Genomic DNA, 22,183 nt, shown 5'->3' on the forward strand with positions numbered 1-22,183 from the left:
TTCAACAACAATCTACACAACACAGGTACAATGATGGTTCAAGGGTCTAAGAAAAAAATACTGGAAGAGTTTGAAAGAGACTTCAGCTGGAGGGAAAAAGGCCTCTGAGCCTCCATCAGACTCAAACATTGAGCCTCCAGCTACCAGGGTTACAGTTCCCAGCGCTCCTCCAGCACCAGACCCTCCACCAGCCCACTCTAACAGCCCTCACACACCCAGGACACCAGTGTCACTGCAGCACATTCAGAGAGAAAAAACTGTGGGAGTCTGACACAGCTCAGCAGCTGAAAGATGAAATGAAACTGTTTAAAGAAGAAACTGCTGTTGGTCAGTTGGACAAAATATGAATGAGACACAACCTCACAGACTGGACCCAGCAGCCAGTCAGCACAACAGCCCAGTCTCCCCAGTCCTCCACAGACTGGTCCCAGCAGCCAGTCAGCACCATAGGCCAGAGGACCCACTCCTCCACAGGACAGCACTGCCCCTCTAGCCTTACACACTGGAACAGGGACCAGTCCTTCACCAACCCTCCAAAACAAAGTCCTACTACTCTGTCATGACTGGGTGGGTGACCCTGACAACATCATCATCCACACTGGAACAAATGACCTGCACAAGGAGAGAGGGTGTCAGAGTCCATCATCAGGGTGGCTCAGAGTGCTGCCATGGACTGACTTTCCCTGGGACCTGATCCACAATTTCAACACGGTGAACACCTCAAACTGTGTAGCACTAAACAAGGTCAACATTGCTCATCATCCAACTCTGACAAATGAGCACCTGTATCATCACACCCACATGGGCTGAGAGTATTTCTAAACCTGAGAAGGACAAAAGCCAAGGGAGAGCCTTAAATCCCACACCCCACCACAGGACCACCACAGCCAGGTCATGAGCAGCAGCACACACCAAACTGGCCAAGGAAGAGGAGAATGCCATCTGGTACAGCAGCACCCCATCAGAGCCCACACAACCAGCGCCCAGCTAACCAGAGGCCAACCAACCAGCATCCTGTATTTCATCTGGAGCAGCATACTGTACAGAAGCACCTGACATGGTTCAAACTAGGCCACCCCCTGGGATTCAGCCTACCTATGTACAGGCAGTGGTCAACCACTCAGACATTGGAGAGGTGAAGCACCTGCTACAACTCATCTTTAAGATTAAAGAGAAGAAGAAAAAAATACAGGCTGCTGCCGGCTCATTATATCCAGTGTATTCCCTAGTCCCTGTGTATTCTGTGCTTCTCCTCTCCTGTATTTAATCATTACTGAATTGAATTGAAATTTGAACATTACAATTGATCAATGTTTGTAATGAATTCATGCCAGTAAAACATACTGAACTGAATTGAATTGAATTGAACTGAACTGAACTGAAAGAAAGGCAGAGGGGTAATTGGATGTTAGAATGTTGATTGGACTCACTGGCTGTAACTACAGCAACCACAGAGGACTGGTCTCTCAGGGTTGTATGTATGTTTGTATGTGTGTGTGTGTGTGTGTGTGTGTGTTATTTCTGAAGACACACTTGCATATCCAGCCCACCCAATTAACTCGCACCCTTAAACCACCTCTCTCTCTCTCGCTCTCGTTCTCGCTCTCTCTCTCGCTCTCTCTCCCTCATTCACTCTCAATCAGAGTCGATTATGGAGTGTCCTCAGAATTGTCATGGAAACGGAGATTGTCTCTCAGGAATATGCCACTGTTTCCCAGGATTTCTGGGGCCAGACTGCTCTAGAGGTAAAAACACACTCATAATGCACACACACACACACACACACACACGCACAAACTCACTCCCGCCCACTGAGAGGCAGTAATTGTTGGGAGATTGTTATCCCAGCAGTGAGTGTGACCTGCACACTCTGAAGGCTGTCCTGTGTTACTCTCCTGTTCTGTTCTCTCTCTCTCTCTCTCTCTCTCTCTCTCTCTCTCTCTTCACCTCTTTTACCTTTCGCCTTAAAAAGCCTTTTACTGTGGGATTGCCTGTGTGTGTTCAGCTTTGTGTTAATGAGGCATGGTTCGTTATCCGTTTGGTGAATCAAGCAGGTCCATGCCAAAATGGCAGTTCTCCTGTAATGATCTCTCACTCAGCCCTGCAGGTTTAGGTTTGGCTTAATCTGATCACCATGTTGTTTTTTGTGGGGGGTTTTTTCATACCAATATTCATTGTAGATTCATCTGAATCAGTTCATCTTGTGGCGAGCCTGTAGTACTGCAGTACCGACAAGCTGAAATCCATCAAACTGCACCTTATCCATCACAGTGAAGGCTCATCACAACCCCTGGACAATACCTGAGTAATTAAAGGATAATATTAGCACCTTGTTGAAGCTGAACCCTAATTAAACCATGACAGTGATGAGTGATGTCACTTTTAATAGATTAGTTCCATCTCTGAGCAAACTGTTTCTACACCCTGTGGTTGTTTGGATGAGTCACACTGGGACCTGCTCTCCTCTTCTTATTCCACTTGTCAGGCAGGTTTTTGAAGTTGCTCAACCTGAGTGGAATTCAGACCGTATCCGAACTGCACGTCGAACTGCACGTCGAACGTTGCATCCTGGGTTTCCAGGATGCAACGGTTTGCATCCTGGAAACCCCTCCCACCACACCTTTCTGTGTCAACCATTTTTCTGTATATTCACGCCTGAACAGCTGTGCAGAGATGAGAGAGGTGCCAGTTTTCATCGGTTGCACAAAGATCTGTGTCACTTTAAGTGTGAACGACTGAGAGCAACACTGCGAATGTCCTCTGTCTGAAAATATGCACCTTTATCTTTGTTTTTTAACGAGAACACATCCTTCCTTGCAGCATGGAAGTTCAGAACGACTATAAACACATTTGATTTCCAACGTGGTCAAATGTGGTGTCTTAAGGACTAGTTCAGAGAGAGACCATAAATCGGCCCTGTGGGCCCCTAAGGACTTCTAAGTAATAACTCTGGGAACGGCCACAGGACAATTGAAAGTTTTATGTTACGGTGATAAATGACTTCATCCAGGGCATAATAGAATCATTTGTCATTCATAGACATGGAGAGTCATTTATTAAATTTATCATGTGCCCCAAATTTGATAAAATTATGCTTTTTTTATGCCTCCACGTCGGCGACAGCTGTGGCTTGAGGCATTATGTTTTCGGGTTATTCACCTCTATGTACGTCAGTCTGTCCGTACATACCTCTGTTTCATTCTCGTAAACGCTATATCTCAGGAATGCCTTCAGGGATTTTCTTCAAATTTTGGCATAAAAGGTCACTTGGACTCAAGGATGAACCTCACAAAACACTGTAACAGCCATAATTCAAGAATTCATAAGCTAAATATGACAAAATGGAATTGTAATAGACTGACTGGCAGAGGCAAACCACCACGCGGCAGTAATTCTACTTTATGACTAGTCTGTTGGGCAGCACGGTGGTGCAGTGGTTAGCACTGTCATCTCACAACAAGAGGGTTCCAGGTTCAAACCACATTTTCCGTGTGGAGTTTGCATGTTCTCCCTGTGCCTGCGTGGGTTTTCTCCGGGAACTCCAGCTTCCTCCCACAATCCCAAAAACATGCACATTAGGTTAATTGGCTACTCTAAATTGCCCCTTGGTGTGAGTATGTGCCCCGTGATTGACTGGCGACCAGTTCAGGGTGTACCCCACCTCTTACCCGTAGTCAGCTGTGATAGGCTCCAGCCCCTCTGCAACCCTGATGGATCAAGCGGTATAGAAAATAGATGGACGGACTACTCTGTTGTTTGCATGGTGCAGAAACGGTAGATTTTGACAAACAGAGCTTAAGGGGGAGTTTGAGGTCCATGTGTCTGATTGTTGGTCCATAAAGCCAGGATGTCTAACTATGTCCATCTTCCTCCATGTGTCTGGTCCAGCTGCCTGTCCAGTGCTGTGCAGCGGTAATGGCCAGTACTCCCGTGGACGCTGCCAGTGCTACAGCGGGTGGAAAGGCACTGAGTGCGACGTTCCCACCAACCAGTGCATCGACATCCACTGTGGAGGGCACGGCATCTGCATCATTGGCGCCTGCATCTGCAATACTGGTTATAAAGGCGACAATTGTGAGGAAGGTAAGAATAATTTCTGCTGTGGAAAAGACACAGAAAGGTACGCTTTGTTACATGTTACGTGACCATTTTGACACTGTTTCGCATCATTTTCCATCCTTGAGATGCTGTAATTTGATGGAGACATCAGCATATAATTAAATGTCAACATAAAAAAATTGATTTACCCTTGACATTTGCTTTGAAACAGAAACATCCATGTAATTTGTTGTAATTGGATAATAATTCATAATCACTTTCACAAATTTATATCTTTTTAAGGCACATTTTTGGACCTGACAGAGCACTTTGTAAATGTCAAACGGTGTTGGTTTGTATAATTAAAGTAACTCTTTTAATTCTGTAAATGGAGTAAATGTATTTACTGCGAAGAGGACGATGAGCTTGGTTGTTTCATGGTTAGCTTAGGTGCACATTACTCTGGCAAATCTTTGTTACAGCTTTTGTGGTGGATTGAATCTCCCCTAAGGTGAGGCTGCTGACAGGTAGTTCATTAAGGTAGCATCATCACTGCTCACACACTGTACATACAGCACGTAACACGCTTACTGTCCAACTGCTGACAGATAGTTGGCCTACAAGCTATGCACTACACTAACGTAATCTGATGTGATCAATACTAATCTACTTTTTGCAGGTTGGACACACATATACACATACTTACACTGATGTACTACAACATAGAGAGGTTGACACTTAATCTCTGTTGGGATGAACACACTCATGTCATGAAAGCGTGTGCAAATGTAGACACAAAGGCGGTATGTACACACTCTTTCAGAAATGCAAATACATGTAACAGAGGACAGTAACCAGATTAGTTTCAGATTAGTTCAGTCCTCGGTCACACTAATCCTTTCTGAGTGAGGATATGGGGGAGACAGAAGGAGAGAGTATGCCCTGAGCAACAGAGCCTGTATGTCTATGTGTGTGTCTGTGTGTGTGTGTGTGTTAATCCCATTTATGGTTGCTGAATCTGCAAATAATGTCAAAGATGCCATGTAAAATTTCCGCTGCAAATATCCCAGTCCCAGACAAATGAAATACTTTCTTCATTTGTCTGTGCAGGAAATCAATAAAGAACAAAGGGTGGAAGCCATGCAAAAAATAAACAACACTTTTGTTTGTCTAATGTAAACTGTTGTTTTAGCTCTGGTTTGGTGGTCGACCATTTGAGTTTCTATGCGTTTGACTGTGTTCACCAGCCATAGTGATAAACATGAATTTATTACTTAAACTGAATCATTGGTGGTGCAGTTGTCTCCTCACAGCAAGAAGGTTCTCCTTGTGCCAGGGTGGGTTCCCTCTGGGTTTTCCAGCTTCCTCCCACAGTCCAAAGACATGCAGATTAGGTTAATTGGCGACTCTAAATTTTCCATGCAGAGATTGTCAGTGCTGCTACAAGCAGCCCATTTGATGCGAGGATAACATCAAAAGTACTGCAGTGTTTTCATTTTCATCTCTCTGCAACTTGGAGATGAGCCTAAAAGTTTCTGTAAAAGTGCTATTCACCTTAATAGCCCCTGGTTTGAAAAAAAGAAAAGAACTTGTAACTGCTGGCTGCAGAGAACACTTTCATACTATGTTAATTTTCAAAGACTGTGGGAGACTTAACTGGGGAAAGACAAGAGTAAAACAAATTGGATGAAATGGGAACGGTACAAATCTCCAGAAACAAACATTTCTGAATGTTCTTTTTCTTCTAGTTTATCAAATTGTTGGCTTTTTCTTTTTTTTTCATTATTTGCACCAGGACCTGACCTGTCCCTGAGTCAGGATTTTCAGAGTTGGTTCAGAGTCAGCACTTCTCACATTAAATCCCCGTTCTAACGCATGATTTTGTAGCATTACAACTAGTCTGGAAGCTGATTGTGGTCAAATAAGCAACTTACATATGTGTGACATGGACACGTTAAACCTCCTTTTCATATATTCCGGACTTTTAAGTGAAACAGGAGACATTTTGTATGTAGGAGTGAAACGTTCAACAATATCTGCATATTTCTAATTAAAAAATTTAAAACTGTGCATGTTTGACTTGGGAGAAGTTCCCCTGTGGGAACATTAGCTAACAGTGTGTATCACTGCCATGTTTACTGTTATTAATATAACAGGAGACAAAATTTTATAGCTATTCTTGCTTTAGTACTTTGAAATTCAAATAAATTGATGAAGTGAATTCTCATGTTTCTTTTTTTTATTCTAACCGTGCTCACTCTGGTTCATTAATGAGAAAAAACATAACTGAATAAATATCAAATGCTGAATCAAATCTTATCAGCTCTGAAGTGCAGTCAGAAATGCCCCCCCTCACAAATGCCCTGAACACAGGCCTGGAAAGAGCTCAGCCTTTCATAGTTGGCTTTTAAGATTTTGTTTTGTTTTTTGTTTTTGACTCTGACTTCCTCCCATGTAGACTTTGTCGTTCGAGCTACACAATATATATTATGTGCATGTGTATTATATGTTGTATTTGGTGTATTGTTAACTCCTCTTCTTCATCTCTCTGCCTCCAGTGGACTGCATAGACCCCAGTTGTTCAGCCCATGGGGTGTGTATTCATGGGGAGTGTCACTGCCAGCCAGGTTGGGGCGGAGCCAGCTGTGAGATTGCCAAGGCCATGTGTCCAGACCAGTGTTCAGGTCACGGAACCTACGTGGCAGAGACCAGCACTTGCACCTGCGACCAGAACTGGACTGGACCCGACTGCTCTTTAGGTGCGTTATCGTGCTAAACATTATGTGGTGTGGTGATCTGTCACTGTGCAGATTTTCTTTACATTGATTCTTTTTCACGTTTCGAATAAACCTTATTTTTATGTCAGGTGTAGAGGCAACATCACACCACGCTGAGCAGAGGTAATAAAGTGCTTTACAGAATCGCTACGGAAGGATAAAGCAGAGAAGGATCAGCAGAAAAGGAAAACAAAAAAGCAATTACAGAGCAGACCGTGATTAAAATGGCAGTGCTAGGGTTGCAAGCCTGTAGCAACAGGCATAAATGATGGGATGCACAGCTTGTAAAACAACTAATAACACATGAAGTGAAGACAATCAATTGTGCAAAACCTGTACCTGTAAACATGATTCTGAGGAGTGATTTCTAAAAAATGATGGTGTACACAGGTGGTGTACACTTCCACAGCCTGGCTACCATGGTGACAAAAACGTGGTCACCTTAAAAAGTTAGTCACAAGTTTGAAAGAGCCAGGAGAACCTTGCCTGAGGATCTCAAACTTCAGCTTGTAAGGAGGTACGAGGTCGGTGACACAACCGGGGGCTAAACCACACTGAGATTTCAGCAAAATCAGTAACGTGTCCAAATCAGTTCTTCAGCTAAAGCAGAAGTATCATGGTCATAAGTATAATGACGCTCAGGACACACTGTTCACGTGATATGTGCCTGGCAGTTGCAGAACGTCTGGGTATTTTCCAAGGGGGGAGTTATAGGTTTCAGCAGTGAGGATCACTTCCGCGTTCAAAAAGCTGCAGTTCTTCGGCTGCCGCTGGGGGCTGGCTCCAGAAGTGAGCAATTCTCCATTGACCCCCATGTTAAAATAGCCAACTTTACAGCCTTAAAAAACATATTTACAGCCTGGTACATTTTTTGTTTTTGGTCTCTATTGATAGTTTCCACCTCCGTGAACACTGTGAGGGGGGTGAATTTTTTTGTACCACAACCGTTTAAGTGTTATTTAGGCTTAATAAATTGGGGCATGGTTACGTTGAGTGACTGTCCCATAGACAGGCACTGGCAGTTAGCTCTTTGCTAAAGCATCGACTGGGCTAGGCGGCTACATCCAGAGGCCTCCGGCTACCTCCCGCGGCTGACAGGGGCTGCAGTGTCCGTGTTTGTTTGCCAATGTTCGGATAGGTTTTTGTGACAGTATGGCTTGTTGTAGCGTAGACTGTACTAACCGACCGTCGAAAGAGTCTGTGTTGCAGTTTTTTTGGTAAGTAAATTTCTCACTGTTTTACCTGGATGTTTGCACTAATTAGTACCGGCATATTTTGCCGCTGGCTTATGACTTAATTGCCGATTTCTGGTCGCTGCTGATACAGATAGAGGACCAGAGCGGATAATGTTAGGAACGCTGCTGCGGTGTGTTCCGTGCTCTCAGAGTCCGTTTATTGCGGCAATACGAGGCTACAACTTTATTTCGTCTCATTTTTCTGTTTAAAAAGTCCGACATTGCATGGACAGAGCAGCTCCGTCAGTAAGCGGCTGCCGTTGTTTGTGTGCTGCTGTAACTGTAAGTGGATAGTGGGTGGAGGCAGCGGCGAAAGCCGGTAAATAGTAAATATTAAACATTTTAATATATTATTATCATCATTATTTTTTATCGTTCACTCATTAAATATCATTAATAATAATAATGTTTTAACTTTTTAATATATTTTATTAATATGAAATAATGATTGTTTCACAGTTAAATAACAGGCTAGAAATAAATTTCCCCCACAACTCCACCAAACCCTGCAGCTCCATCTAAAACCTCTCTATCTGAAACAGTCATGTTTAAAACACAGCAGCAACATTATGATCTCTGTTGTATGCTGTGTGTCGCGGTTACACAGGGTCGAGCTAGTCGGGTCGGACTCGGGGACTGTCGTGTGATGGATGTAGCTGCGTGTAGCTGCCGCTTAGCTTGTTAGCCTAGCTGATTAGCTGATTAGCCTTAGGCTAGCTTGGTTGCTCCGAGCTAAGTGGCCGTGTTCTCGGCCGGCTGACCCCGGTTGACCCGTAGAGTAACCGCCTCTTCGCCAAATATGGAAAGTACACTCCCACTAAAATTCAAGATGGCGCAGCTCAAATGCCAATACAGTCTATGGTATTTTCTTGGGCGCCACACTGGTTGGAGCAGCCACACAGCCTGTGTGAGACTCACCCACCGCTCACGCTTTGCTGTTTTGCCATCTTGTCTGTTTTTCACCTGTGACAGGGAAAAGATCTGTTGATGATCATATTGACATCATACCAGCAACATCACATAAAACTGGCACCTTTCACTATAGCTTCAATGTCTAGGCCTTATCTAAATATGATACAGACATGACCATACCTACTGTTCTAGCAGTTGCATGTGGAGACAGTGGAGGCCACATGTGAACTGTGTTGTCACAGCAGAAAGTCAGCGAAGGCTATAATTATATTACGTCAATAATTTAAAGGCAAACTCAGTGTGGAAAGATAGTGCTGGCAGCAGACACGCCTGGGGTGTAGACACACACTCGTGCAAGCCGCAGCCGCCACGCACACACATAGCGCAGGCAGTGTGTCCTGGGCGTTAGACGCCCTGCAGCTGTGGTTTTCTAGCGGCTGTAGACAGAACGGCCATCTCTGACTCAACCTCTGTGTTCTGTCATGGTACCCTTTGGTATATCAGAAACCTGTCTCCTACATGTAACACTCAGAAATTGGTTAATTATTTGAGAGAGTGTAGTCGCGCACTGGCTTGACGCAGAAGACAGAATGGATTTACTTTTTTAGTATTTAACCAAAACCGCCTTCCTTCTCTAACCTTTACCAAGCTGTTTTATATACCTACGTTTAACAACTTGAGTGCAAAACCCCTGTCTTAATTCTGTCACTGCCTCCCCAAATGACCTGTGTCTTTTCCAAAATGTACGTCGTCTGCTAAAATTCACGTGGTTGCTTTCTGATTTTCCGGTGCTAAGTCCAGTTAGGTTTAGACCCAAAAAAACTACTTATTTAAGGTCAGGGAATGATTGTGGTCGTGGTTGAAGGAAACCAAAATTGAGTGTCAGCAGGACATGGGAAACAAACAGTGGCCTCCGTTGTTACACTCACGTGCTCTGTTGACCCTTGGCTCCACTCCGACCTCCTGTCCCCTCCGGAGGCTTTTGCGGTGCTATAACAATGTCACGTCATTTCCATCTCAGACATGAGTCATAATTTACACAGCCACAAGAGGTCGCTTGTCAGCAAAACCGACACTTAAAGTTGTTTTTGACATTAGAGCAAATGACAAGTGTTGTCTTTTTTTTTTCTGGCGAGGACACGGGCTCTTATTTCTTTATTTTCTGGTGCTGGAGAGAGGGATGGCGATAAAGGGAAAGAGAGACAGAGCTGAAGTGACAGCACTGATGCAGAAAAAGAGGCGAGAGAGAAAAAACACTGGAGGAGGAATGCAGATCAGTAACAGATGGCTTGACATCAAAAGCAAAGACAAGAGGAACGGATGTGGCTCGTGTGTGTGTGTGTGTGTTCTTACTTGTGTTTGTGTTGCTCTGGCTTGCTACACTGAGTATTGTCCTGTCAAAACCATCAAACACGCATCTAGTTAAGCACTGTCTCTTTATGAAAACACACACACGCACAGACACATACACACCTCTTTTTTTCTGGCTTCTTCTTGACCTTTTCTTAGGATCTGTCAAAACAGCCAAAGACACAGACACACACACAACAACACTCACAAGCATGGACACACAGACATGCACCCTGAGGGTACCATTTCAGCCCCTTGTATACACAGTTTAGCGAGTGTGGCATCTAATCTCTCTACGTCTTATCTTTCTCACACACGAACACACACACACACAGACTTAAATAAACACTCTAAGTCTTATATATCGAGATGTCTCCACCACTCTTGATTTTGCTTGTAGTACAGACACAGTGAGGCGTAGAGACAGCTGTGCAAGATGGCAGAGTTAATTCTGGGACACCTGCAGAGACACAGGTGAATCAGGGACAGACCTGTGGGAAAAAAAGCTTTGGCTCTTCATTCTTTTTTTTTTTTTTTTCATTTGTTCTTCATCGAGTTGTATGGACAGGTCATTATTGATTAGAGGTGAATCAGTGCTGTCAGAGATTGGACTGACAGAATCACAGTAAAGGTGCTTTCATACAGTGAGCGGTCACTGCTGCCACCTCCAATGTTTCCGGTTCAAACACAACTGGAAGGGATCTTTTTTTTTTTCAGCTTGTCACCTCGGCTTCACTTGTGTGACCTTGGCAACCACACCAGGAAAATACACAAAAATAAATAATAAGTAATAATTTGACCCCACTGAATTATACACCTCTTCTTCAGCAGTGGACCAACTGTATGTCTCATATTGCTCATTTCTAGCAAGTACAAATGTACAAACAGAAGCACAGTTATGATTATGGTGTGTGAGACCCTTTCAGTGACCAGTCAGTAACCCAGACAATAATGTCCCAATGCATAATGGTTTTCTTCTCTGTTACCACCGCGACCGTGACCGTGTTGGAGGTGGAGATATTTATATTGTGCTCAGCTGCTTTTTATTTATTTATTTATTCATTCATTCATTCATTCATTCCTTCGTTCGTCCATTTGTTTATTTATTTATACATTTTAAAGCATGTCCAAACTGTGGATGAAGCTCTCTTCATTATTGATCGCCCACCTACCAAGTAAATGATTTTCTCTCTTTCCCCAACAGAGGTGTGTGAAGTGGACTGTGGCAGCCACGGAGTCTGCTTTGGTGGTGTGTGTCGGTGCGAGGAAGGTTGGACGGGGACCCTGTGTGACCAGAAGGCCTGTCATCCGCTGTGCAGCAAGAACGGAGTGTGTAAAGAGGGGAAGTGTGAGTGTGACCAGGGATGGACGGGGGAGCACTGCAATATCGGTGAGTTGATTATACACACACACACACACACACATACTCAAACACACACACACTACAGGAAAAAGTGTAGGAAGGGAAAGGTGACATTGTGACTAAGGTGTCGCTCAGTATGCATAAACATGTAGGTGGAATATTATTCTTCCAGGTGGAAATATTTGACTACACCTTGTAAGTGGTTTCTCAGATCTTTGTGAAATGAGCATGATGTCTGGAAAGTCATGTACAGTTTGTGCTCTGTGCAGAAACACTGAGAGGAAAGCAGTTTGCAGTCATTTTTACCTTTGGGCAGCCAGGTAGCACTGAAAAGATGATAACATTAGACCCTGATCTGGTATCACTTAGGGTTTGGATAGTTCCAGTAGGTCACAATAAAACTGTAGCACGCCACAAACACAGCCTCCAAGAAACCTGCAGAAAAATATGAGTTGGTGGTAAGCCAATGCTTTTCTTCATGGCTGCTGCCAGGGCATGATTAGAGGAAATTGTCGGTGCTATTTAAATTCATGGATGTCCGTGTTTGTGTTGGTTATTGTTGTCGCCCCATTAAACTGGAAATACACGGGTTGTAAACAAGCAGAACTGCCCTTTGGAATCAGTCAAGGTTGTTTTGGTCTTCACCTACAGCTGAGGGCTCTTTAGCTGCTAAATGCAGCGACCAGTCGGCTGGCTGCTATCTTTGCACAGTGGCTTCTTCAGTCAGAGCCTTTCTGAAAGTGATGATGATGCTTGTGGCTGTTGAAACAGACGCAAAGAGCTGAAGGAGGCTAAAATGCTAGGAAGAGATTGAGAAGAACTTTTATCAACTTTTTATAAAGACTCAAGGACTCTGGATACAATATATAATGCACATAAACACACACACACATACACATACACAAAGTGCATATATACAACATGTGAATGTTGAGCTGAGCCCAAACCACTAATGAGCAGCTCTTGCTTGGTGTTGATGGATGAAACTCTGTCCTTTGTTATTTTGCTCGGCATCTACAGTGCTGATGATCGGGTTGTGTTTTTTAAGCGAGCGTCCACCGTCCTGTTGCGTTGTGATCGTTAACCGGGTGAAACAGATGAGGCCGCCACCAAACCCTTCACTTAAAAAGCTATTTACTGTCCAACAGACGGACAGTTACAGTATCACTGCGAGAGAGCTGCAAATTGGCTTCGGTTGTTGTCACTTAGACGCTGACACATGGAGGAGGGACGCAGAGAGAGGACACAACAACACCAAGATGAGGATGCAACCCATTAAAAGTGCTTAGCCAACAGCTTGTTTGTTTAGATGGGTTGTTTGGCTGGGGGGGGTTCTTACAGGCTCCTCTTCTTCTTCCCTCCCCAGTCTCTTAACCGTCACATTTGCATCTCGTGTTCCAGTCTCCCCTGGAAACCATGGCCTCACCCTGTAGTTGTTTCCACATTCATTAACTGGAAATAGCCCAGCTCACTTAACGTCCCAGGGTATTTTTTTTTTCCTAAGAAGAGCCAGAGCAGTTCAGTTTTTAACAAGAAAACAAACTAATATTGAACTGCAGTCAGCCTGATCTCAGAGCCTGAAAATGCACTGGCCAGGGTAAAAGTGTTTGAGGTGTCTCGGACGAATTTAGAGAGATGAATAGTACAGATCTTCTCGTCTTTCTTTCTCTTTCTCTCTGCTTTCTTCATTCACCTGCTTGGTGAATCACCTGCTGCCCTCATTGATGGTGATACTGGATACAGTTCTTTTTTTTTTTTTGCCTGTTTTCCTGGACTAAACTCTCTCTTTCTATCTTTTTCTTTCCTCTTTTCCTTCTTTCTTAAAGCTCACAATCCGGACATTAGAGTAAAAGGTACTGTAGTCTTTTCTCTTCTTCTCCTCATCACTTGCTTTTTTTTCTCTTCCCCCCTTCATCCTTTGCTTTTCTCTCTTCATGTTCTGTGGAGCTGCAGCTGCAAAAGCAATAGGTTATTTTTAATTATTTGTTTATTCAGACTGGATATCTGGAGTGTACCATTTTTTTTCCTGTCATCCCCTCTGTCATTTGCCAGTTCTGATTATGTGTGTGTACTTTTACTGCTGCTGTGATTCAAGATTTTACTATTGACCTTATTAAAATATTTTTATTTTACATTGCCTTTCTAGCAGCACACTTGGATTTTTTTCAAATGACATAGAATTAAAACCTGGAGAACATATATTTTTGTGAAACTTTATAGCTGTCTTTAAATGAGTTTACTTGTATTTCTTTCTATATTTTGTCCAAGTAGCTCTACTTTTTTTTTAGTTTTTGAATCTCCATTGTCATGCTATATAGTACTCTGAAACTGGATTTTAAAAAAAGAAAGGGAAGTTAAGCATAAAACAACTGGTACAAATGTTCTTTGAAAAGAAAAAATCTTATCTGACAGTGTAATATTTAACACTCTCAGTGATTTTGGGCAGTTAGCTCTTTCCTCTGCTGTCCCCTTTGTCTTTATGCACAGTTTTAGTCATGTATTATTTGTGAATGTGGCTTAAGTCTCTGTGATATTACTCAAACAATCAGCTCCTGCACTAAAAGTGTCAGTCAGGCTTTACTTATTCTAAAAATGTTTTCTTATTGTCTTATTGCATCCTGCTCATAAACAGGACAAATGTGGACATACTGTCTGAGACGTACGGCATAGGTTTCTGATGGACTTTTCTTTTTCATCTTTGTGAGGAAAGAAACACAATTTGTGGATAGAGGGTGAAGCCTGAAGTAAATGTTAAACAACCATGCAGCAACCACCACGGCAGAGTGTGATAAAGTGAGGAACGTATCACTCTGACTAATGTCCCCACACATACTCTACCTCAGGCATTAAAAAAGGAGTACTCCAGTGATATAGTATCGCCGCAACATAAGGTTGGGGGAAACAGACTAAAAATGAATGGAATGATTCAGGGAGTGGGTTTACACGGACCAGGTCTGTGGACAGAATCTTTGAAATACTGAGGTCGTGGCTCTTTTAAATTTTATTTCCCAGCACTAAAGTTAAAGTTTTCGCCACACTGTCAGGAATGAACAGATTTTGTACTTGTAATGGCCTAAAATAATCACATTCAAGCATATTAAGTCAGAATATACACAGTTTGGTTCAAGCTCCAAAAAATGCTGTATCTTACACTTCCCATAATGCAACTCAAAAGTGGCTTTTGCTCTTTACTAGTTAATGCTTGTGTCCTTAAAACTCCACTCACCTCCCCATATTATACATTTTTCTTGGAGTCAGTATCTAGTGGCCGTCGGAGAAACATCAGCTGCGGTGGTTGCTGCTTTCCTCTATTAACCACTTCCTCAAAATGCTCATTTGTGCTGCACTTCTTCTGACTGTATTATTTTTACAATTAAAAATGTTTTAACACACAAATATATATTTTTTTAAATATATATACTGAAAAGGTGCAAGATCACAAACTTTGATCAGAGTTAAGAATTTGTCTCTGGCTGATTTTTAAAAATCTAATTTGTGAGACTTTTTTTTTCTGTATCAGCTGCCTTTTTGTCCCTCTTGTGATTTCAATGTGAATGAAGACATAGGACAGGTTCTACTGCTGTGTCTCTCTCTGCGTTGTTGCTCTCCTGTGATCCCAGCTCTTCCTTCCTGTCCTCCTCTTCCTTTGGCTGCCATTTCCATCTGTCCATCACAGAGAGTATATTTGGCAGTGCTGCTTTTGTTTTTCGATTTACGTTTTTTCCCTAATTTTCCTCCCTCTCTCCCTCGTGCCCTCTCCCATTCTCAGGATATAAAGGTAATTCATGCCAAAGACTTAATCAAGGCCTCACTGTCCCAAAGTACAGCCACTTCACACTCTGCTTGGTTAACTTTTATTTTCCATTGATTCTGATTTAGATCGAGTCATCTTATTAATTTCTGTCTTTTTCCTTTTTTCTCTCAGTTTTTTTGTCTTCCAGTTATGAACAACTCTCAGTGCATCTGTTTTGTTGCTTGTTTGTTTTTGTATTGTCTTTCTGTTTTACACTTCTTTTCTTATTTCTGCGGTCTCAGTTTTTTATGTCTTTGTTTTTCTGGTTCCATCGCTATTACCAGTCTCTGATTCACACACATGAAACACAAACTACACAGATGAAGATGCACGCAAGCACACACACTCACGCACACACACTAACAGACACATACCCAAGGTGTGTGACTCCTGTTTTGTCTTGCATCCACGAGCCTGTTATATATGTATTTATATATATATATGTGTTTATTTGGGCCAGCTGATCTATCTTGACTTTCCCATCTCTCTCTTGATTTTTCTTTCCCTTTCCCCTCCTCACCGTCTGTCCCTCCATCTTTACCCACCCGCCCCCCCTCCCCTCGTTGTGTCTCTCCAGCTAGGCTGTGCTTGGTTCTGATGTTCACTGTTTATGAATTAGTCTATCTGATTGCCAGCCTCACTGTCTGTGCTGTGAGCGAGGAATGTCAAACAAACAGAGGCATAAAGTATAGCCTTCGGAGGCATGCAGTCCAAACCACCTTGTCCTCTTTATACTTTGTGCGCTGTGTATCTGTCTTACCTGTTGTGTTTTCACATGGATTTTAACCTGCGATTTTTATTTATTTATTCTCTTTTTTTTATTGTCATTGACTAGAAGAACAAGACCCAAAAGGAATCCACGCTCACTTTTTGCTTTTCCAAGTTTGAGAATTTTTTTTGGTTTGTTCCTCTGCCCTCAGCATCAGATAAGGAAGCAGTAACATCCTCTTTCTCTGTTTGCAGATGCAAAAAATATAGTAGCTTGGATTTTAATTTCTAATTGAATGCAGCACACATACAGTGGCCATTTTGGCTCTAGGCAATCTTAGTGGTTCATGTGAAACTACAACACCAGTGCATTTCACCGAAGGCTGTCTTGTCTGTTAGTCTGTGTCCTTTACATGTGGGTTAATGTATTGATCTGTCTTATTTGTCTACCAATCTGTCTTCCGGTCTGTCAGTCCGTTTGTTGGAGAAAGGTCCATCACACAGGGCCTTTATACACATCACAGGATTTCACGAATATGGGTTTTTGAAGTCTGGTATTTTTGGGCCGAAGCTGCTGACAGCTGTTGTTAAGCAACTGGTTTAAAAAACTCTAGCCAAAAACAAGTATTGAGTATTTCCTTGAGAAGTGAGATGCCTCATGAGGTGAAGCAGCATTTAGACCTTGTCGGGATAATGAAACTCCAGTAAAGCTCAGGATGTTTATAATAATGTATACTGACGCATTATCCCAAAGTTGTTCTAGTGACTGAACTCAGAACTTTCATCCTTTCTGTTATTTCCCTCCACTGTTTCCCTGTGGAAACATTTTGACTTGTGTGAATTGTGTAATAGCGTAATTCCATTTACTTCAATACAGTACAGCAATAGATTTGTTTCTGGGTCTGATGGATCAGATACACTTCAGTTTAATTAATTTTTGCATAGGGGTGTGCGATATGACGATATTAGATCGTGAAGACGATCTTGATGTTGTCGATCTGCCAGAGGAGAGAGATCGTATTATCGTCTATAGGGCACACTATTAATTGCAGCTCTATGCTTGCGCACAGAAGCACGAGAAGTTTTTTTTTCCTTGGGCTACTAACAGCCCGCTTCACGTGAACATGACCAACCAATCATGGCGAAGTATGAGCAGTGCTGGTTTTTTTTTTTTTTTACTAGCCTCGCTGTTTTAGTCAAGGTGTAGCGGGTAGCCATGGCCGACTACGAAAGTGAAAGCTTGGAATTGGTCCCCAAAAAGAACTCCACTTCAGTCGTATGGACAGTGTTGGGGAGTAACGGAGTTCATGTAACGGCGTTACGTACTCAGAATATGTAACGCCGTTTCTGTCTTGGCCAGCGCATTCCTGTCCCGGCTCTGTTTTGCCGGCTGCGGCTCAAGCTCTCGCTCCTGCTGCTCCTCGTCCGACTCCATTCTGACCGACTGATCGGGCGAATAGCTCGTTTATTTCCGTTTGTTTTCGTGGAGCTGGGGCTTCTGGGAAACGCGTCGGGTTGCCTTCGTTCTTTTAGAGAATAAATATAAACTCGTGAAACAGAGAAGTATCGTCACGTAATCCATTGATTTCAACACTGTAACTGTATTCTGAATACTATCTATTTAAACTGTAACTGTAATGGAATACAGTTACTCATAATTTGTACTCTGAATACGTAACGCCGTTACATGTATTCCGTTACTCCCCAACACTGCGTATGGAACTGGTTTGGGTTTTCTCCAAACGACAAAGCGCAAACACAACGAACCTCTTTAACCACCTGAAGAGGCAGCATCCGAAACAATTAGCTGAGAGCCAAGCAGCGAGGCCAACCACACATCAGCCAGTGGTAACGGCTAAAGACATTACACAGAAACAACCAACTATAACACAAGCCTTTGATAAAAGCACGCCATATGAGAGGAGTAGCAAACGGTGGAAAGAGGTAACTTTTTTTGCCTTTATAACTAAGTTTTTACAAAGAAAATAGTTTGGTTCTAAATTAATTTCACTGTAAAAATCAACTGTGATAAAATCGTGATCGTGATTTTACCATTAAAAAATCGTGATGTGATATTTTTGCCATATCGCCCACCCCTATTTTTGCAACTCAAGTTTATTTTTCTCCAACCTAAATGTGTAACTACGATTGTGTATCGGGCTGTCAGTACTATTGAAATGCTTCTAGTGCACAGCAGTACTGTGCAGGCGCTGTGCAACACACATGCTGCTTTCACACAGCCACTGTAGACCATCATTTATTTCAACCAGAACTCATAACAAATTAAACTGACTTAAAGTAAGTTGACCTCTTTGGGAAATGTAATTACTCAGACACCTGTCCTAATTACCTTGTTTCATCTACTCCACAGTCGAAGTCTGTCACAGTCTGCCCTTGATCTGATGAGTGTAGATTATTTCTGCTCCGTGTGTATTTGTTTTTTTATTTTGACAGAGAAACTGTCAACTTCAGTGTGGTGTAGAAGGATTTCACTCAGGAGTGGAGATTTATTGTCCCATGATGGTCTCAGTGCTGTTTCAGGGGTTTTTCCAAGAGCTCAGAGGGAAACACTGAATATGTTGCATTTTTGGCATGAAAATGATCTGGAATTTATATATATATATATGTGTGTGTATATATATATATATAAAATCTCATTGTTCAGAGCTTCAGTACATCACCTGCCTTCAAAAATGTAAATTGGTTGAAACCTATTTCATGCCCTGTTGGCCGGCTGTGGCTGTAACCCACTCACCCACATGGTTCCAACTTTTCTAACTTGTGTGTTTGTTCCCTGTGCCCAGAAGGTTGTCCAGGACTCTGCAACAACAACGGACGATGCACTCTGGAGGCCAGTGGCTGGCACTGCATCTGCCAATCAGGATGGCGGGGGGCCGGGTGTCACGTAGCCATGGAAACGCTCTGCACCGATGGCAAGGACAATGAAGGAGGTATATATTTGTGTGCATACACTGTGAGACTGTGCAGACAGATGGTGAAGTAGTTTAACAGGTATATTTGTTGGATGGATGGCGGCCACAGGGTGCAGGGTGCAGATTAACCAAATGTCCAATCAGGAGCTTAGATGGTTAGAATTCAGGGAGGGAGATTAGTATGGAATTAACACTCAGTAGGTTTGGTATTTATGTTTGAGTTCAGTCTTAAAATTCATATCGTGCTGCAGAAAGAGGTTTGGGATTAATTCGAGGGTCACAAGTGTTTAACAGCTTAAACAATTTTCACATCCATATAATGTGGAAAGTCCTGGATATATGAGTCACCCTTGTTCAATCATGTGTGGGTCATTATGTGGTTTGGGACATACTCACCTTGTTGTGGTCTGCAGTATTGAAAGCCCCTTTGCGGATTTGCAAAGAAGTAAGGAAAAAATAAAAATCCACTCACAGCGTCCAATCAACCGAGTCCTCATTCTCACTTGACACCAAGTGAAGCATCAAAAAATAAGTGCAGGCATTAGCGTAAAGCCCGTGCCAGGGATTTTGCATGCTGAAGTCAAATGCCCACTATACACCTGCAGTCATATCCTAAAACATGCAGTTGTATTTTAGCTTTTGTAACATTTTGCTGAATTCCCTAAACTATCAAAATAACACACTGATGTGTAGCATGCTGAACATGTAAGATCAACCTTGATGTCACAGTGGAGTTGAAAGGCTGTTGGACACCAATTGTAACTAGGTCTTAAATGTGTAGTAAATGAGCTTCAGCCTCTGGTACAGTGTTAAATAAAAGCTGCAGAGAAAGAAAAGGTAATTGTAGCATCTGCAATTATAAACTTCTGGGGGAAGTACTGAAACCTTGAAACTGAAAAAAAAAAGACACGGGTGTAGACAGATTGAAAAGAAAGCTTTATTAACAACTACAAAACGTCAGCTCTCAGTAGTTTCAGCAGAAATGCTCTGAGCCACAGCGTAAAACCCTAAACCCAGGACTAGGTTTGGACGAGAAGTGAGTTAACTGGAAAGATTAGAAAGCAAAGAAAGCAGGACAGAGGAGTGGAGGGTCTGTGTGTGTGTGTGTGTGTGTGTGTGTGTGTGTGTGTACATACTGCCAGTCCCTGGTGCCTGTTTCCCAGATGTACAAATGGCCTTTATAACCAACAGAGACAAATGGCAGCCAGGATTTTATTCCCTTACATACCTCCTTCTATCCTTCCATTTCTCTTTCACTCTCTCCACTCCATCCACCTCCTTCTCCTCTCTCGTTCCCTGTCCCTCACTTATCCCTCCCTTCCTAATCCCTCTGTTTTTTTCCTATTCCCTCTCTCTTTAATTCCATCTTTCTTCTTCTTGGCCAACCCTGTTTCCTTACGCTTATACATTGGTTAAGGTTAGGGAAAGATCCTGGTCTGGTTTAATATAGTTCACACAATGTGTTTATTGACATTTAACCAAAACTACAGCCTTTTCCTAACCTTACCCAGAGTGTTTTTGTTGCCCAACCACAGACAGTGGACTTTGGTCTCTGGTGCGACATCATCCTTCTGTACTTAGTCTTCCTTCTCAGGTCCCAGTCCTTCCTTCTCTTCCTTCTTGAATATAATAAACCTTTTATGCATATTTCAGATGGCTTGGCTGACTGTATGGATCCAGACTGCTGTTTGCAACCCTCCTGTCAGAATCAGTTATACTGCAAAGGGTCACCTGACCCAGGGGAGGTGCTCAGCCAGTCTCTGTCCTCATTGGCTCCTCAGCAGGTAAGGAGCTTCCAATTAGAAATGAAATAAAAATAAGAAATGATATATAAAAGTGTTATTTCCTGGTACAAAACTGACATCACTTTTCAGTGTAGCAAAAGTCTACTTACTGTCTGCTTACTTACCTTTTATTTTCCTTAGGCTGCAAGGTCTTTCTACCAGCGCATTCACTTCCTAGTTGGTCCTGAATCCACTCATGTTATCACTGGAGAGAGTCCATTCAACAGAAGGTAATTGTGCCTCTGTGTTTTTCATTGTTTGTTATTCATTTCTTTAGTTATTTGTCTGAATTCTGGGTATACAGCAACATCAGTATATAGCAGCATGATTTGTCAGACAGATGTTAACAAATCCACAGTTGAATCACACAATTCAGACCCTGCAGGTTTGGTTTTTTTTTAATGTTTAATGGATTTTGCAGAGCTGTTCCCTTTGCAGTTTTCCACTGCACTGAATTTTAGATGTGTTCACCTTTGATTCACATAGAAACAGTTTGGTTTTAATAACCGGGTTAAATTGGGGGTTTTAACGCAACTCTACTGACTGAGTGACTGAGGTTGTGATGGTAATAAAATTGTAACCATCAGGAATGAACAACAAATAGAAGACATAATTCTTTTTTTTTCCCTTTTTAATCATGCAAGCAATGTTTTCTTTGGTATAAAGTGTGAAACAGATTTGGGCAGTTTCATACATCTGTTATGTGCTGTGTGAAAAGGTTTTCCATGTACAGAAAAGGGAATAATGACCTTACCAGGGCTTCTACACAGTTCTTTCAGGGGGTAAAATTACTTCCTGTTCTTCTGTACAAACACTATTGTTTTTCATCACAGTGGGATCATGGGTTAGTGTCAGCTCAAGGTGTCATTTGAAGTGTTCAAGCCTAAAAGCAGGTGGAGTAAATTGTGTGGGAACAGTGAAAATTACCACAGTGGGAAGAAGCGAAGATGTTTTAGTTCCAAGGTAAAGACCTGACACCTGACTCAGGCATCTGGTAGCAAACCTGATGCATCTAGCTGTTTGCTGTTATCTAGTTCTTATTTTTTCTTTGAATGTGCCTTGCTTTGGATTTCTTATTGGATTTCCTGACTTTGTGTGTCATCTGTCTTGGTGGCAAGATCACCAGGATTGCTGTTCAAATTTTTGTGTTTGGATTCCACTTTCAGACGACAGTGGTGAGCTGGCTAGCTTCGCCTGCTGTGCTTAGCCTAGCTTAGAGAACATTATTAGCTGAGCAGCTCCACATCACAATGTCTCATAAAAAGCTAAAAAATGACGGCAAATTCATGA

The 22,183-nt window shown here is 42.5% G+C and overlaps 1 protein-coding gene across 1 annotated transcript in view; it reads left to right on the top strand.

The window, feature by feature from the left end:
• LOC121180655 (teneurin-3-like) overlaps positions 1–22,183 on the top strand; it is a 212,901-nt gene that overhangs the window by 120,080 nt on the left and 70,638 nt on the right. Inside the window, exons 13-19 of the mRNA XM_041036246.1 lie at positions 1,644–1,745; positions 3,889–4,083; positions 6,597–6,797; positions 11,517–11,702; positions 18,981–19,127; positions 20,763–20,893; positions 21,035–21,123. Of these exons, the coding sequence (XP_040892180.1) occupies positions 1,644–1,745; positions 3,889–4,083; positions 6,597–6,797; positions 11,517–11,702; positions 18,981–19,127; positions 20,763–20,893; positions 21,035–21,123 (1,051 nt within the window). The remainder of the gene's footprint in view (positions 1–1,643; positions 1,746–3,888; positions 4,084–6,596; positions 6,798–11,516; positions 11,703–18,980; positions 19,128–20,762; positions 20,894–21,034; positions 21,124–22,183) is intronic.

This window comes from Toxotes jaculatrix, chromosome 4 (assembly GCF_017976425.1).
Source record: "Toxotes jaculatrix isolate fToxJac2 chromosome 4, fToxJac2.pri, whole genome shotgun sequence".
In the NCBI taxonomy this organism is placed as follows: Eukaryota; Metazoa; Chordata; class Actinopteri; family Toxotidae; genus Toxotes; species Toxotes jaculatrix.